This window comes from Lepidochelys kempii, chromosome 24, assembly GCF_965140265.1.
Source record: "Lepidochelys kempii isolate rLepKem1 chromosome 24, rLepKem1.hap2, whole genome shotgun sequence".
Lineage (NCBI taxonomy): Eukaryota > Metazoa > Chordata > Testudines > Cheloniidae > Lepidochelys > Lepidochelys kempii.
The window spans coordinates 7,096,194-7,112,979 of NC_133279.1; the positions used below are offsets into that span (position 1 = coordinate 7,096,194).

The 16,786-nt window shown below is 62.0% G+C and overlaps 1 protein-coding gene across 4 annotated transcripts in view; it reads left to right on the plus strand.

The window, feature by feature from the left end:
* Positions 1-16,434, plus strand: part of ADAMTSL4 (ADAMTS like 4) — a 59,850-nt gene extending 43,416 nt beyond the window's left edge. For all 4 annotated transcript variants that reach the window (XM_073322868.1, XM_073322869.1, XM_073322865.1 and 1 more), the window contains 12 exons: positions 1,622-1,758; positions 3,165-3,369; positions 5,672-5,850; positions 6,169-6,274; positions 6,697-6,939; positions 7,681-7,810; positions 8,910-9,114; positions 9,500-9,673; positions 10,516-10,689; positions 12,501-12,680; positions 13,378-13,522; positions 14,519-16,434. In XM_073322868.1, the coding sequence (XP_073178969.1) occupies positions 1,622-1,758; positions 3,165-3,369; positions 5,672-5,850; positions 6,169-6,274; positions 6,697-6,939; positions 7,681-7,810; positions 8,910-9,114; positions 9,500-9,673; positions 10,516-10,689; positions 12,501-12,680; positions 13,378-13,522; positions 14,519-14,658 (2,018 nt within the window). In that variant the 3' untranslated portion in view covers positions 14,659-16,434. The remainder of the gene's footprint in view (positions 1-1,621; positions 1,759-3,164; positions 3,370-5,671; positions 5,851-6,168; positions 6,275-6,696; positions 6,940-7,680; positions 7,811-8,909; positions 9,115-9,499; positions 9,674-10,515; positions 10,690-12,500; positions 12,681-13,377; positions 13,523-14,518) is intronic.
* Positions 16,435-16,786: the final 352 nt, after the last annotated feature.

The window sequence follows — 16,786 nt, forward strand, 5'->3', positions numbered from 1 at the left end:
GGGGAGGGGCTCGCACAAAAAGCCCTTTGTTCCCTGCCCCACTGTCAGCCCCAAGGCTTTGCCAGCCAGGGCTGCCAGGGGAGATGGGGCAGCGAAAGGCCAATTGCCGCACGTCCCAGGGGGCAGGGGGGAGGGAGCCATGTGGATGGCCGGGGGGGGCGGGAGGCGGGGGGACCTTTGGTGATAAATCACCCCCGGAGCCAGCAGCTCTTAGTAAAATAAACTGTGGAAAATGTTAAAAAGCCTTGGCTGCTCCCCCACCCCACCCTGTCCTGAAGCGAGGTGGGGGCCGGCAGAGGGGGGTTAACCCTTTGCGGGGTAGCATGCAGCCTGCAGGGTGGGGAGCTTGGGCAGGACTAGACAAGGTGGGCATTCGATTCCCCCCCCCCACAACCCTGTTTCATTAACGAGCCCTGAGAGGGTTTGGACATTCAGCAGTGACGCCAAAATGCCCCGGGCCGGGCCCCCGGGCCCCAGTACTCAGAGCCAGGCTGGGCTAGCGGGTGGCTAGGAGATCTTGGAAACAAACCGGGGTTAGGGGGCAGGAGCCCAATAGAGGGCGCTCTCCCCTCTGAGTCAGTGCCCCGCTAGGGGGCCCTGTGCTGGGGGGGGCGCTGAGGGGGCTCAGTAGGTGGCGCTCTCTCCTCTGAGTCAGTGCGGGGGGGGGGGGGGGGGGCAGATGAGCCCCCAAACCCCGGTCTATCATTAAAGATCCCCCAGCAATCTCCCCAAGGTTGCCGCCTTCTGCAAGCCGAATTCCCCAGCAGTCCCCCCGGACGCGATATTTTCTTTCCTGTCCCATCCCGAAGAGCGAGCGCCCTGTTTGCCCTGTCTGTGCCCGCCGGGCACGCGCCTGCAGCCCTCCGTGGGCTCCTCCGAGCTCCAGGCAGCACACGCTGCCAACGATAACGTGTCTTTGGTTTCTCTGCGAGCCCCCGGGCGGCTCCCAGTGCGGCCCCTGGATCCCAGAGCGACCCCCGCTGGGTCCCCAGCCTGGTGTCTCTCTGGCCCCTTGCCTGGTCCATGCCCTGGGGTCAGTCCCAGCTGAGCGGCTGCTTTTCAGGAGGGCAGCTCGCCCGTGCCCAGAGCTGGGGTTGGGGTGCACGGCCCACCCGCCAGGGGCACTAGCCTGAACCTACCATCCCCTCTAGCCTCATGCTGCTTCACCAGCTTGGGGGAGGGGGGGCAATGCCCTGATCTGACCCCTCCCCCCCCGAGAAGCCCCCTTAATCCCCCTCCAGGATATAGTAAGTCCCACGAATGCTTGTCAGCCTCCCCATGTGCTGTGGGGGTCACCCAGGCCGGCCAGGGCCCACCCCTGGGGGCAGTGGGGCAGCTTCCCCACCCCACCCTTTAGCTGTGCCCTGGGTAAGCCGCATTTTAGGGCTGAGCGGGCGCTGGGTTGCCACCAGGACACCTGGGGTCTGTTTCCACGGGACAATGGCAGGGAAAGGGGGCGACGATCCAGTCTGGGAGCTCTCCAGGGCCAGGCCGGGCTCCCACTGGGGCTGCCCGGCGCACGGTTTCCCTGTTCTTGGTCGGGGCTCGAGGCGCGGCCATCGCCCGCGCGCGGGTTCTCCCTGGCAGGGCCGCCCTGAACCCCGGCTCCGTGTCGTTGCAGTGCGGGGCTCCCAGCGCTGCGAGCTGAACTGCCGCCCGGTGGGGTACCGTTTCTACGTGCGGCACACGGAGAAGGTGCAGGACGGCACGCCGTGCGAGGCCACCTCCCTCGACATCTGCGTGGCTGGAGAGTGCTTGGTAAGTGAGGCGGGGGTGGGGGCGTGTACGTGCAGGGGGGAGCTCTGTGCTCTTGGACAAACCCCCCCCCGCCCCCCCCGCCCTGGACCCACTGCTCTAGGCCCTGTCTGTGGCTGGAGTTGAAGGGAGAGGGGCTGGGGAGGGGGAACAGGGCAGACTCTGGCCGGGAATGGGGCATAGGGACGTCTCTGGGTCTGAGCAGCAGGCTGGGAGCCTGGACTCCTGGGTTCTCTTCCTGTCTCAGCCACTGACATCCTCAGTGACATTAGGAGAGTGGCACCCGTGCTCTGTGCCTCAGTTTCCCCCTTGGTGCAAAAGGAGGGAGCCATGGGGCAGCCCCCGGGGGGATATACAGAATCTGTGATCCAAGCCCCCGGGGGAAGGACGCTGTGGGGGAAGCCCAGAGCCCGGCCCCACCTAGCAGCCCTCGCCCACCAACTCAACTCCCTCTGCCCTTCCCACGCACCCCCTTCCCCTCTCTGATGGCCTGTCCCATCTCCCAGCACCCTCCCCGCCCTGCCATGTACTCCTCCCTCGTTAACCCCTTCCTCCCTGACCTTGAGCACTGATTGCATGGGTGTGGGGGTGTCATTTATACCCTGTGTTTAACCCCCAACTTTAACATCTGGCCCAGTGTGGGTCCCCCTCCCTGCCTGGCTCAGCTGGGCTCTTCAGGGGTTGGAAACCCCTGTGCCCTCCAAAACTGGACCAGCTGCTAGGCTGCCCCTAGGAGCAGCAGCACCTCTTGGCAGAGCAGGGGTGCTCCCCTGGCTGCAGTCGGGGAGCCCCCCTTGCTCTGGGGTCCCTCTGGGGAACAGGAAGGAAATGGGGGAAGCGCTGCAGAGGGGCCTGTGTTGGGGAGGGGTGCGTGGGGGATGGGGCCACTGTGGTCACATATCTCTAAGCTTATGGAGTCCGGCTGAGACCTGGGCGAGAGTTGGGGCGGCCCCCTAATTTAAAGCAGGCCCTGGTTAGTTTCTCAGGGGCTCACCCTGGTTCGTTTCTCTGGGACTCACCGCCTCTCCCCATGACAGGCTGCTCCAGGGCCTATTCGGAGAGGTGCGGGGGGGTCCCCCGGGGCTAGGGGGTCGGGCAGTGAGTGTGTCGGGTCTCGGCCCAGCTCCTAGCACGATGTGGGTTTGCTCCCGCCTCTCCAGGCCACCCTCCAGCCAGGCCAAGCTTCGCCCAGGGAGGGGAGGCCCCGGGGCTCAGTCGGAACATGGCCAGGGCACTGGGGTACTTGTGCCACACATGGGGGGGTCTGTTCTGCACAGGGATCACGGGCAGGGCAGGAGAGGCGGGGGGCTGGCAGGGATGGAGCTAGGTGGCCAGAGGGGAGGGCCCTTGCCGCGGCTCCGTCCCATCCCAGCTCACATGCCTGTTTCTCCCTGGCCTTCGCTCCGCAGAGCCCTGGCTGCGACGGGATCCTGGGGTCCAACCAGACGCTGGACAGCTGCGGTGTGTGCGGGGGCGACCACTCCACCTGCAAGCTGGTGGTGGGCAACTTCAGCGACTCCAACGTGCCCATCGGCTACCACAAAATCCTCGAGATCCCCCAGGGCGCCACCAGGATCAACGTGACCGAGATGACCCGGAGCCCCAACTACCTGGGTAAGGGCTGGGTGGGATGGGATGGGATTGGGAGGATGGGTCCCTCTTGGGACTTTGCTCGTCACACCAAGGGACTCTGCACTTGCACTGGGACTTGTGCAAGCTCGCATGCACACACGTGCGATATACACACACCCCGGACTCACACATCTTGCATGCACACACACCTTGCACGCGAGCATGCACACACGTGTCTGTGTGCCTTATATGTGCGCACCGCTGTTGCACACACATTTTGCACAAGCATGTGGCTTACATATTGCCTGCACACTTCACGCACAGGTATCACAAGCACATGGGCACCTAGCTCGCCTACCTTACACGCTCACGTGTCTCATATATGCACACCTGGCACGTACATTTTGCCTGCTCGCTCCTTGCTCATGCCCAGCCCACATGCACTGTCTGCACACCTTGCACGAGCACGCTTTGCACAGATGCATTGCACGTACGTGCCTAATACACGTGCACCTGGCATGTACCTCTCCTGCATCACCTGTACACTTTGCACATGCAGACCTCGGGCACGTGCCGCACATGCACACCTTGTGTGCACACGCCATATCCTCATGCAGGCACGCCGCACCTAGCTGTCACACACCCGGACACGTCACACCCAGCTTGCACGCACACCCAGCTGAGATGAGGGCAGGCAGCTGTCCTGCTCCAGGGTCTCGGCTGATCGCCTGCATGGTCAGGAAGGGGTTTGGTAGATTCCTTCCCATGCAGCTCTGTGCTCTAGGCAAGAGTATCCTCTGGCGCACCAGGTGTTGGCGCTGGCTAGGGGCATGAGACAGGGGCAACGAGCTGCTGCGTTGGGAGAGCCTCTCCCAGGCTTGGAGGAGTTTGGGTCCAGATTGGCACTTTGCCGCTCAGGCCATTTTCTGATGGGATCTGGGACAGCCAGTGCAATGCACCTACACTTGTGTGCAGAGAGACATGCACACACATGCACAGGTACACGGATACATGCACGTGTGTGCACCTACCCACGCACTCGTTCGCAGACGCACCCACATGCAGGCCAGGCTCACGGACACACGGGTAACCTGAAACCCATCCACTGCCACAGACCCCTCCATACGGGCACATAGACCCACACATTCACACACACACACACGTGTCCTGCACAATGACACACAGAGATGGGCACGCAGACATACACGTGTTCACTGACACACACAGTCGTACACACACCCCTGTACCCTGACACACGCTGACATGCACAGACACACGTGGACACTGACGCACACAGACATAAACACACCCACACCTGTACAATAAGACACGGAGATGTGCATACAGACATACACGTGTCCACGGCAAACACAGACATATGTACCCCCCCATTACACTGACACCCACAGACATATACACACCCATGTACACTGACACGCACACAGACATACACACGTGGACATTGACACACATAGATATACACACACACACACCCCTGTACACTGACATACACACACATACACACCCCGGTACACTAACACACACACACCTGTACACTCACACCCACACCCCAGTACACTGTCACACCCACCCCCTTGTGTGTGGTTTTTGGGAGGGGGGTGAGGGGGTGAGAGAACCTGGATTTGTGCAGGAAATGGCCCAACTTTATTATCATGCACATTGTGTAAAGAGTTGTCACTTTGGATGGGCTATCACCAGCAGGAGAGTGAATTTGTGTGGGGGGGTGGAGGGTGAGAAAACCTGGATTTGTGCTGGAAATGACCCACCTGATGATCACTTTAGATAAGCTATTACCAGCAGGACAGTGGGGTGGGAGGAGGTATTTTTTCATATTCTCTGTGTATAAATAAAGTCTGCTGCAGTTTCCACGGCATGCATCCGATGAAGTGAGCTGTAGCTCACGAAAGCTCATGCTCAAATAAATTGGTTAGTCTCTAAGGTGCCACAAGTACTCCTTTTCTTTTTACCCACCCCCTTGTTCACTGACACACACCTGCACGCAGATTTATACAGGCACACCTGTACACCGACACACAGAAACATGCGTGCAAAATCTACAAGGACATGTGCACACACACACACACACACACACACTGAGTGCACCTTTCACTAGCATGCAGGCTGCCCGGGCTCCCCGTTCTTGCCAGGTTGTGCTGTGACCCCAGCCCCACAATGCGGCAGCTCTCCCTGTGCCCCGGAGCGTGGGCTCCAGGCCCGCAGTCCATGCAGAGCACGCCGGGGTCCCAAGCGAGCACGGGGGAAGTCCTGGAGCCCCAGGCTCAGGACGCTGACGCAGCCCCTCACCCACTTCTGTGCGCTGCAGCCTTGAGGGGCCGCTCCGGCAAGTCGATCATCAACGGGAACTGGGCAGTGGATCCCCCCGGGCGCTACGAGGCGGGCGGCACCGTCTTCATCTACACCCGGCCGGGCCACGAGGAGCCCAGCGCAGGGGGAGAGTCGCTGACGGCCGAGGGGCCCACCACAGAGCCCATTGATGTGTATGTGAGTACGGAGGGGGGCCAGGGGGGCTGGAGAAGGGGGCCACTGTGTGCCGTAGAGGGGAATGGGGGAGCTGGGAGGGATTTTGGACCCTGGGACCCATGGGGAGCAGTCTAGGGGTGGGGGGGTTCCTAGGCTCTGGGGGGGGGGGGATCTTGGGGAAGGAGGCTCGCAGAGGAGCAGCCGGCTGGCTCCGAGCATGGCAGGCCATTGCTGGCTGTGGCGGGTGAGGCTCAGAGACCGGCTGGGCGGCCTGTTGAATGGTGGGTGCCTCTCACCCCTGGGCCCCCTGCTCGAGCCGCTCTCTGTCGTCTCCCCCAGATGATCTTCCAGCAGGACAACCCTGGCGTCGCCTACCGCTTCTTTCTGGCGGGGGCCAGACCCGACAACCCCGCCCACGACCCCCCCGGCCGCCGGCAGGACGTCAGTAAGGAACCTCCTATCACCCTCTGGACGCCCTTCCCCCCCGTCAGCCCTCGGGGGCCCTTCACCCTCCATCATCCCCTGGGGCCCTTCACCCCCTCTGTCACCCCTGGGGGCCTCCCCCCATCACATCCCTGGGGGCCCTTCACCTCCCATCACCCTCCAGGGGGCCCTTCACTCCCTCCCCAGGGGGCCCTCCCCCCCCCATCACCCTGCAGGAGCCCTTCTCCCCACATCATCCCACGGGGCCCCTTCAACCCCCATCACCCTCCAGGGGGGCCATTCCCATCCACCCCTTGGAGGCCTCCCCCCATCACCTCCCAGGTGGCCTTCGCCTCCCTAACACCCCCTGAGGGGCCCATCCCCCCTGGGAGGCCCTCCCCCCCATATCACCCATCGAGGGCGCCCTTCTGTTCTCCCCTCCAGGTGCCCTGACCATGTTGTCGCCGAGCGACCAGCTGGTGCCGCCCACCTCCTACAATCACCCCATGGGGACCCGGCACCGGGCGCCGGCACCGGCCAGCCAGTCGGGCAGGACCCCCGGGACACTGCAGCGTAACGTCCGCGTCCCCCCACTGCCGCCCCCACCCGCCCTGCCCCGGCCCCAGCCGCACGACGTCTATTGGAAACGGGTGGGGAGCACCGACTGCTCCGCCTCCTGTGGGAAAGGTGAGCGACCCCCGCGCCCCGTCCCCCGCACAGCCTGGCCCCTCCTCCGCCCCGTCCCCCCACGACCCACCCCAGTACCCCCATCCTCCCCACTACCTGTCCCCTCCTTCGCCTCGTCCTCCTGATTCCTGTCCCCTCCTCCGCCCCGTCCCCCCACGACCCATCCGCTCCTATGCCCCATCCCCCAAGACATGTCCCCCTGATCCCCATCCCCGCCATGACCCGTCCCCTCCTACACCCCGTCCTCACTCCCTGTCCCCCTGATCCCCATTCTGCCTCCTTCCCATTCCCCCACTGCCCTTCCCCCCACTCCTTGTCCCCTGCTCCCCAATCCCATTGCCCCATTCCTCCCTGCCTCCCTGATGCCCCCCCCCGACCCCCAGCCGGGTGCATGAGCAAACTCTGTGGCTTCCCCAACAACTCCAGCAGCCCGCAGCAGCTCACTCACCGCTGCAAATGCTGCTTTCCCTTGTGTCTATGACCCCCAGGTTATCGGGGGGCCCTCCCAGCCCCCGCTGTCCCCCCCGGCCATGTCTATGACCCCCAGGTTATTGGGGTCCCCCTCCCTGCCCATGCTGTCCCCCCGACCGTGTCTATGACCCCCAGGTTGTTGGGGTCCCCCTCCCCACCCACGCTGTCCCCTCGGCTGTGTCTATGACCCCTGTGTTATATGGGGCCTCCTTTCCTTCTCCCTTCCATGCTGACAGCCTCTCCCCCACACCCCCCGCCGTGTCTCTGCAGGGCTCTGGCAGCCCGTATTCCGGTGCAGCACGCGCCACTCCCAGGAGCAGGTGGGGGAGGAGCAATGCGCCGATGCCCCCAAACCGCCCGCGCCAGACGAAGCCTGCAACACGCAGCCCTGCCCGGCCTAGTGAGTGTCTGCGTCCCCCGGCCTGGCCAGAGCCCTCTGCGGGGAGCCAAGGACACAGGGCCCTGGGCACGGAGGGCAGGTCCGGGGCTGTAGTGAGTGCAGGTCTCCCCCAGGACTGTAGTGAGTGTGGGTCCTCCCCCCCCCGGGGCTGTAGTGAGTGTGGGTCTCCCCCCACCGGGGCTGTAGTGAGTGCGGATCCCGCCCCCCCCCCCGGGGCTGTAGTGAGTGCGGATCCTGCCCCCCCCCCCCCCCGGGGCTGTAGTGAGTGCGGATCCCGCCCCCCCGCCGGGGCTGTAGTGAGTGCGGGTCCCGCCCCCCCCCCCGGGGCTGTAGTGAGTGTGGGTCTCCCCCCACCGGGGCTGTAGTGAGTGCGGATCCCGCCCCCCCCCGGGGCTGTAGTGAGTGCGGGTCCCGCCCCCCCCCCCTGGGCTGTAGTGAGTGTGGATCCTGCCCCCCCACCGGGGCTGTAGTGAGTGCAGATCCTGCCCCCCCACCGGAGCTGTAGTGAGTGCGGATCCTGCCCCCCCCCGGGGCTGTAGTGAGTGCGGGTCCCGCCCCCCCCGGGGCTGTAGTGAGTGCAGATCCCGCCCCCGCACTGGGGCCGTAGTGAGTGCGGGTCCTCCCCCCACCGGGGCTGTAGTGAGTGCGGATCCTGCCCCCCCACCGGGGCTGCAGTGAGTTCAGGTCGTCCCCCGTCCCCCCCCGGGGCTGCAGTGAGTGCGGGTCCTCCCCACCGGGGCTGCAGTGAGTTCAGGTCGTCCCCCGTCCCGCCCCCGGGGCTGCAGTGAGTGCGGGTCCTCCCTACCCGGGGCTGCAGTGAGTTCAGGTCGTCCCCCGTCCCCCCCCGGGGCTGCAGTCAGTTTGGGTGTGTCCCCCCCTGGGGCTGCAGTGAGTGCGGGTCCTCACCCCCGGGGCTGCAGTGAGTTCAGGTCATCCCCCGTGTCCCCCCTCGGGGCTGCAGTGAGTTTGGGTGTCCCCCCTGGGGCTGTGGTTCCCGCGGGCGCCCCATGTGCAGGCTCCCACGGCCACAGGGCAGGGCCTGGAGTCTGGAAGGCCGCGGTGCCCAGCCCGGGCTGACCCTGACTCTCTCCGGCCGCAGCTGGGACGTGGGCGAGTGGTCGGCCTGTAGCAAGTCCTGCGGGCCGGGCACCCAGCACCGCCAGGTCCTGTGCCGCCAGACCTACGCCAACCGCAGCACCATGGTGCACCCGCAGCACTGCGGCCAGCTGGACAAGCCCAGCCCCACCCAGCCCTGCCAGCTCCGCGTCTGCAGCCACTGGGAGGTGCGCACCAACTGGAGCGCGGTAAGGACGGGCCGGGGCTCGGGGCCGGGGCTAGCGCCGGGAGCTGGGCACGGAGGGGGGCGGCCCCCATGCGTCAGGGCCTGACCTCAGCCCTGGGCGGGGCTCGAATGTGGAGGGGGGATAGGGGGCGGGAGGGGCCATGGGTCTGATCTGGGGTGGGAGGGGGCACGTGGGGTAGGTGGGCCCATGGGTCTGATCTGGGGTTCCTGGGAGGCGGTGCTGTGGAGGGGGGATGCCTCGGGGGGGGTGCCATGAGGGAGGGGAGCCCCTGGGGGGCAGGACTGTGTATGTGGGGGGGGTTCCCTCCCATCCCATACAGGGAGGCGTTGTCGTGGTGACACCAGTCTCCATGGTGACACCACCTCCGGCTCCGCCCTCCCCCCAGTGCTCGGTTCTGTGCGGCCTGGGCCACCGGACCCGCCACATCCGCTGCATCAGTAACCGCGGCGACCTGCTGAGCGATGGCGAGTGCAACGGCAGCCACCGGCCCCCGGCCAACGAGGCCTGCGACATGGGGCCCTGCGTGCGCAGCTGGTTCCACAGCGACTGGAGCAGCACGGTCGGTGACCCCCCCCCGGCTCCGCCGGTGCCCCTCACTCCCGACCCACAGCCCCCTGCTAGCCCAGCCCCCCACCTCCGCCGGTGCCCCTCACTCCCGACCCACAGCCCCTGCTAGCCCAGCCCTGGGAACCACCCCGCTCCGCCGGTGCCCCTCACTCCGACCCACAGCCCCTGCTAGCCCAGCCCTGCCCCATCCCAGCTCTGCTGATGCCCCTCAATCCCGACCCGCAGACCCCTGCTAGCCCAGGCCTGGGCCCCTGGAGCAGGGACAGCCCAGTCATGCCAGATTTTGCGGTGATCTTGCAATGCTGAAGCCCTTCCACTAGGAACAAGGTTGAGGCCCAGCAAACTCACTTCTCTTGTGACCTGAGATTCTTGGGAACCCCCCAGCCTGGCCCGGATAAGTTCAGTGGGTTCCTCAGGGGATTCCCCATAGGAGAAGCTCCCTGCCTCAGGGCTGGGGCTGCGGCATCCCTGGGGTCGGGGGCCAGGAGGGGCTACGTGCAGACCCTGGCCTGTGGCTCCCTGCCTGGAGAAGCCCAGCCATGGCTTCCCTGCGATGCTGGGCAGTGCTGCCTTCTAGCGTCCCAAGGCCCCAGGAGTGCAGCTGGGTGGATCTGCTGAAGGATGGATAATAAGCCCCATCAGCCCCCCCTGCCCCTTGCAGGGCCCAAGGAGCCATGGGGCCAGTGAGGGGTGGATCCCTGTGTAATGAACCAAGGTGCAGGGGTCTGAGCCGTCCCAGGCTAGATAGCACCAGGCCCCAGGAGTCCTACGCTGGGAGGTGCCCCCGGCCAGGTTCCCTGATGGTGTCTCTCTCTCTCTCTCCCATCGGCCCAGTGTTCGGTGGAGTGCGGGACGGGGATCCAGCGCCGCTCTGTGGTCTGTCTGTCCAGCTATGCCAACGGGCAGGTGGAGGAGACCTGCGCAGGCACCAAGCCAGCCGACATGCGGGCCTGCAACAGCGGGCCCTGCCACCGCACTGTCAAGTGGTACACGGGGCCCTGGAGCCAGGTGAGGAGGGGTGTGGGCGCCGGGCCGAGCTGGGTGGGAAAGCACCCTGCTCTTGGGGCCAGGCCTGGGGACACTTCTCTGCAGCCTCCTGGGATCATTTGCACTCAGCATGGGGTATGTGTGCTGCACACGCGTGTGCCAGGCAGAGCAATCAGTGCTGCGTGTGTGCGCTCACGGGCCCATACGTAACAGTCAGTGCTCTGTGTGTGTGTGCATATGTATTGGTGTGTATTTGTGCCCATGCATAACAATCAGTGGTGTGTGTGTGAGACACATATCCAGCATACAGTCCAGCCTAACGAGTAGCTGTGTCACCCCTGCCCTCTAACCTGGGGGCCCTTTACACTGCTTGGCGTCTATAGCCTCCAATCTGGACCGCTCCAAAACAACCTCCGGTGTGCAAGTCACTCCCAGCTACGTCTGTGTGTGCTCCAGCCAGACACACCTTGGCCCTCACCAGCCTTGGCTATACTGCAGGGTGACCCCAGCACTCCCCTGGTCCTAGATTTCCCCCCAGAAATGTATGTCCTGTCCTGCCCGGCCCTCTGCTGGACAATACAAGCGAGTATAAAGTCCCTCCATTTATTACTAGAAGTGACATGCACACATCTCGTTCCCCCAAATGGAGTTTCGCAGACACTTCGATTCCGACACGTGGATTAGATAAACCAATAAAACAAGTTTATTAACTGCCAGGAGAGAGATTTTAGGTGAGTTACAAGTCATGAGGCATAACAGTCAGAAATGGATACAAGAAAAGTAAAGAGAAACACTGCAGGTGCCTAACTTCGCAATCTCTGTTTAATTCGGGGCAAGGTTTACTCCCCACGTGTTCTCTGCCGTTTTACTGAAGAAGCTTCTTAGGCCAGGAGCCCTTCCCCAGTTCAATGGCGGCTTCCTTTGTCCCTCTGGTGCAGAGAATCGATGGGCAGAGAGAGAGAGAGAAGGGGAGCCTTGGGGTGTCTGTCCCCCTTTTTACAGCATCTCCCCTCCTCTTGGAAAACATTTCTGGCTGAGATTCTGGCGACAGAGAGTCTGTGTGGAAGGATGTTCCCTGCTGCTTTTCCTCACCTGTTTGGGGTTTCTGTTTCTACCCGCCCTGCTTGATGTCTCTGTTTGCTGCTTAAATGCCAATTAAGCAGAGCCCATGTTCCTTTGTTTGAGACAGGCCTGTTTGCCGGGCTCCCTTTGGACCATGTGTTAAGATCCCCATGCAGTTGGAATCTATCGCTTCACAATGTGGCCACCCATATTTTATCAGGACAGTATTGACCAGCAGACAATGACTTTTCTGATGATACCTCCCAAGGCATAACTCAGTACCCAGATTGTTACAGTAGTGTGCAGGGTGTGCACATGGGGACATTCTGTCACGGGGTGTATGGCTCCCCTGGTCTGTGTTTGCACTCGCCAACCCCAGTTTTGCCCTCCTGGGGGCCAAGGTCTCTCGCAGACCCCATAGGGACACACCGCAATTCCAGGAAGCACACAGAGCAGCAGCTGCTTTGCCAGCGAACAGAGACGGAGAGATTAGCGTCTCCCATGACCAGCTGGGCTGGTCCCGCTAGGACATGCCCTAATGACGAGCACTCCGGGTGGGACGTGGGTGGTGGGTGGGTAGCGGGTGGGTTTTCCCTCAGTGCCGGGTGGGTGACATGCAGGAGCCCTGCATCCGATAAAGTGAGCTGTCGCTCACGAAAGCTCATGCTCAAATAAATTGGTTCGTCTCTAAGGTGCCACAAGTCCTCCTTTTCTTTTTGAGTGCCCCCAGTGGCCTGAGCCCTTTCCCTCCCCTCCCTTCCCCCCCGCAGTGCTCGGCGGACTGTGGCACCGGTTCCCAGCGGCGGGACGTGATCTGTGTCAGCAAGCTGGGCTCAGAGTTCAACGTGACGGAGGCCTCAGAGTGCGCCCCCCTGGAGAAGCCGTCCTCCCTGCAGCCCTGCACTGGAACTGCCTGCGACGCTCGCTGGTTCTCCACCTCCTGGAGCGCGGTGAGAGCCTGCAGGCCCCTCCCTGACAGACCTGGGCTCCCACCCCCAACCCAGGCCCCTGCCAGCTGAGCCTAGGGAGACTCCCCTTCAGATGAGAGCCATACAAGGGCTATGACATGCAGTCGAACCATTCCGATCCCATCCACTAGAGGACAGTGCAGTACGTGCCCTGTGGCCATGCCAATCTGGTTGCCCATTTTTCCAGGCCCTGGAGGTTTGGCATAGCATGAGTGGCTATTCGTTTGCCAGATACTTGAGAGGCAGCGTCTCCTGCAGGGCCGTCAGGGAAAAGTGGGGGCTCAGCTTCACTCAGTGCGTCGGCTCTAAGCTGCCCCCAGCCTCAGGAAGAAAAAAATGGCATAAAATGGCATAAAAAATCCCAGCATAAAACCTAGTGTCCTGGCCAAGTCGGGTTGTCCCCTCCCCCTCTCTCCCCGTACAGGCCCCAACTTCACTTCCTCTCTTAAACTGCTGTTCAACAGCTGCTGCACCCAAACCATTTCAGCATTGAGTGAGCCCTGTGCAGCATTGCCGAGTGGCTGTTGCCAGCTGCCACGCTCTGCACCAGAGGTGGCTGCATCTCTGTGCTGGGTGGGGAGGCCGATTCCCCTGCACAAAATCTGCAGAGCAGTGCAGGGGTCCTTATGGTTCGGGGGGGATGTCGGTCACTCTCCTAACCCCCTCTCTGCCCCCGCAGTGTTCCAAGTCGTGTGTGGGGGGAGTCCAGGTGCGGGAGGTGCAGTGCCTGACCCAGAACAAAACCTTCAGCAATCTCTGCCAGTCGGACCTCAAGCCCATCAAGAAACGTTCCTGCAATACCCAGCCCTGTACCCCTGAGCTCGGTAAGGGATGCCAACCGCCTGTGTGGTCAGCCACCCCCTTTTCCACCCCACTTCACCCCTGCCTGAGTCCATCTGTATACCTCTCCTCTACAGTGCCCTAAGCAGAGAGCAGCCAAAGGGAGCCCAGGGCAGGGGGAGTGTCTAACAGGGGAGGTGGTGCAGACGCTGGGGCCAGGACCTGGTGCAGACTGATACGGAAGGGATGGACTCCCTGAGTGAGGAGTGCCCCTCCCAAGCCTCATGAGAGGTGGGGGCTTGGGGTATGAGCAAAGGACTGGCAACCAGGACTCCTGGGTTCTATTCTCAGCGCAGGCTAGTGATGAGAGCCAGGACTCCTGGGTCCTATTCCCAGTGCAGGGAAGGCTAGTGATGAGAGCCAGGACTCCTGAGTCCTATTCCCAGTGCAGGGAAGGCTAGTGATGAGAGCCAGGACTCCTGGGTCCTATTCCCAGTGCAGGGAAGGCTAGTGATGAGAGCCAGGACTCCTGGGTCCTATTCCCAGTGCAGGGAAGGCTAGTGATGAGAGCCAGGACTCCTGGGTCCTATTCCCAGTGCAGGGAAGGCTAGTGATGAGAGCCAGGACTCCTGGGTCCTATTCCCAGTGCAGGGAAGGCTAGTGATGAGAGCCAGGACTCCTGGGTCCTATTCCCAGTGCAGGGAAGGCTAGTGATGAGAGCCAGGACTCCTGGGTCCTATTCCCAGTGCAGGGAAGGCTAGTGATGAGAGCCAGGACTCCTGGGTCCTATTCTCAGCTCTGTCACTTTTCTTCTCTGTGCCTCGGTTTCCCCTTCTGTGCAGTGGATGATACTTCCTGCCCCGCCCCCATCTTGGTAAAACCCCTCTGAGAGCGAGGGCTGCTCCCTGGGTGCCGAGCAGTGATGATGGATTGGAAGCCCGCCAAGGGCGGGGGGTGTGGGACCAAACGGGGTTTCCCCACAGCGTTAACCCCGAGTGCGCCGCACCCCCGGCTCCTCACCGCTCCCCTCCTCTTTGCAGACGAGAACTGCAGGGACAAGTACCACAACTGCCCCGTGGTGGTGCAGGCCCGGCTCTGCGCCTATTCGTACTACAAGCTGGTGTGCTGCGCCTCCTGCACGCGGGCCGTGGCGCGGAGCAAGGACTTGCAGAGCCGGTAGCGGCGCCGGCCGGCCAGAGACGGGGGCCAGGCTCTCGCACGCTCATCATGCGGATGGGCGTGTTCCTTGGGGAGGACTCGGACGGACCTGGGCTGCTCGTCCCCCCCAAGGCCACCCCGCAGCATGTGGGGAGGGAGCAACCAGACTGTGCCCAAGAGGCCGGAACGGCTTTGAACGAGGATCATGGCCAGGCCGCATGCCTGGCTCGTCCCAGGGCCACACATCTTCCCTGTCGCTGGAGAGGCCAGTTCCGCTCGCAACTCTAGGGCCCAATCCTGGGTGGAGCTGAGTGCCGGGAGTTTGTCCCCGCTCACTCCAGCAGAGGCAGTCCTGCCCAGGATCAGGGCCCTTGTGTGTTACTGACCAATTCTGCGTACGGGCCCAGTGGTGAGGGGAAGGGGCCGCCGCAGGCCGCGATACTGACTGCTCCCTGGGGCCGGGATGCTGTAGGGCCCCACCCCCGGCCCGGCTGCCCCGTCATCACGTAGCCCCACAGGTGAGCCCGGAAAGCCCGCCACCCACCCTCCACTGGAAGGAATTGGTGCTTCCTGCTGGGTAACGCGACTCCCAGCGCTTCCACGGAGCCTGACCCTCGTGTTGCCTGCATCCCATGGAGCTGCGAAGCCCAGTGGTGCCCCGTGCCGGCCGGCCTCGTAATGGTGCAAAGGGACCCATGTGCTACGTGTCCCACCCCAGAGCCTGGCCTGGGCGTCATGTCTGAGGCCTCCAAGCCCCCTCTTTGGGCATGGAGGTGACACAACTCAGAGGCTGGGGGAGCTCCCAGTCCAGCTTCTGGCAGACACAAGTCACCGCCCCGATTAGCACCAGGCCGAGGACCGAACGGGCAGCAGGAACCTGAACTCCCCTCTCACCCCTAGGGGGTGCCCCTGCACGTGGGGAGCTTGCCCTGCACACCCAGCTCAGCAGCTTCTGCCGGTGCTGACGTGACCCCTGAATGCGTGTCAAGCTCGAGTGAGTCCCCTCTAGTTGTTTCCCCATCAACTTCCTTCCCTGTCCCTGCTTTGTCTGGGGAACTTACAGAGCAAACCTCCTCTGTAGAGCCCACGCCCCCAGGACGTCTGCATGGGCTGGCTGGCTGGCTGCTTTGGTGATAGCGTCACTGAACTGCTTCTCCCTCATGTCTTTCTGCTTCTCTTGAGACCAATGGGATTCTTGCTGTTAACTTCATGGGCTACAGATCAGCCCCTAGATTTCCCTTCACTTTTATTGTCCATGTGTAATCCCCACCTGCCTGCTTGAGCTATACACAGGATTTGAACCTGGGAGCTTCAGGAGAGAAAAAAAAAAAAAGCACACACGTCTACCAGTTGAGCTAAAGCATCACCTCTCTTAGGCAGTGTCTGTAGTAGACCTTTAACCTCTTGTGGACCAGCCATTGGACGACAACATGGACACACCATGCTGGAGCATTGCAGGGCCACATTTTATGAGGCTGGGTGAAGAAGAGGGTAGCAGGGGGTAGAAAACCCCTGACAAATAAAGGCATTATATTAAAGACATTTTATAGAAAATTTTTACTGCAAAGCCATTCAGAGTGTCCAGATTATATAAATATATAACTATATATTATAAAGATTGTATCTGGGTTTTTTTGTGCAAATCTAATTTATTTTGTATTAAAGATGAGCTGATGTTTCCCTGTGGGCTTATATTTTCCCCCCCTTTTTAAGAAATATGTTACTTTTGCCAACTTGAAGAACACAAAAAAGAGTATTCAGGATTAGTTACCTGGTTAAGGGTTGGTTGGTGCAGAGAAATCTTAGATGGGAGGGGGGAACTGGGGCTGGGAAAGACTGTGTAAAGAATAATAATGTTTTATTATTGTATTACAATAGGATCTAGAGTCCTCAACTGAGTTTGGGGCCCTGTTGTGCCAGGCATTGCATAGGCTGAGTGAGAGACAGTCCCCAAAAGGTTACAATCTAAAGCCCTGATTCAGCAGAGCGCTTAAGTCAGTGGAGCATGAGCTAACAGAGAGCTGGGCATCAAGACACCTGAGACAGCGGTAAGAGCAGGGAGCCAGGATGGTTCTGATTCACATGCTTGAAGTTAAGGGCATGTTCATGTGTGTTGCGGAATTGGGGCCTTAGACTCTGCGCTCTGCTTG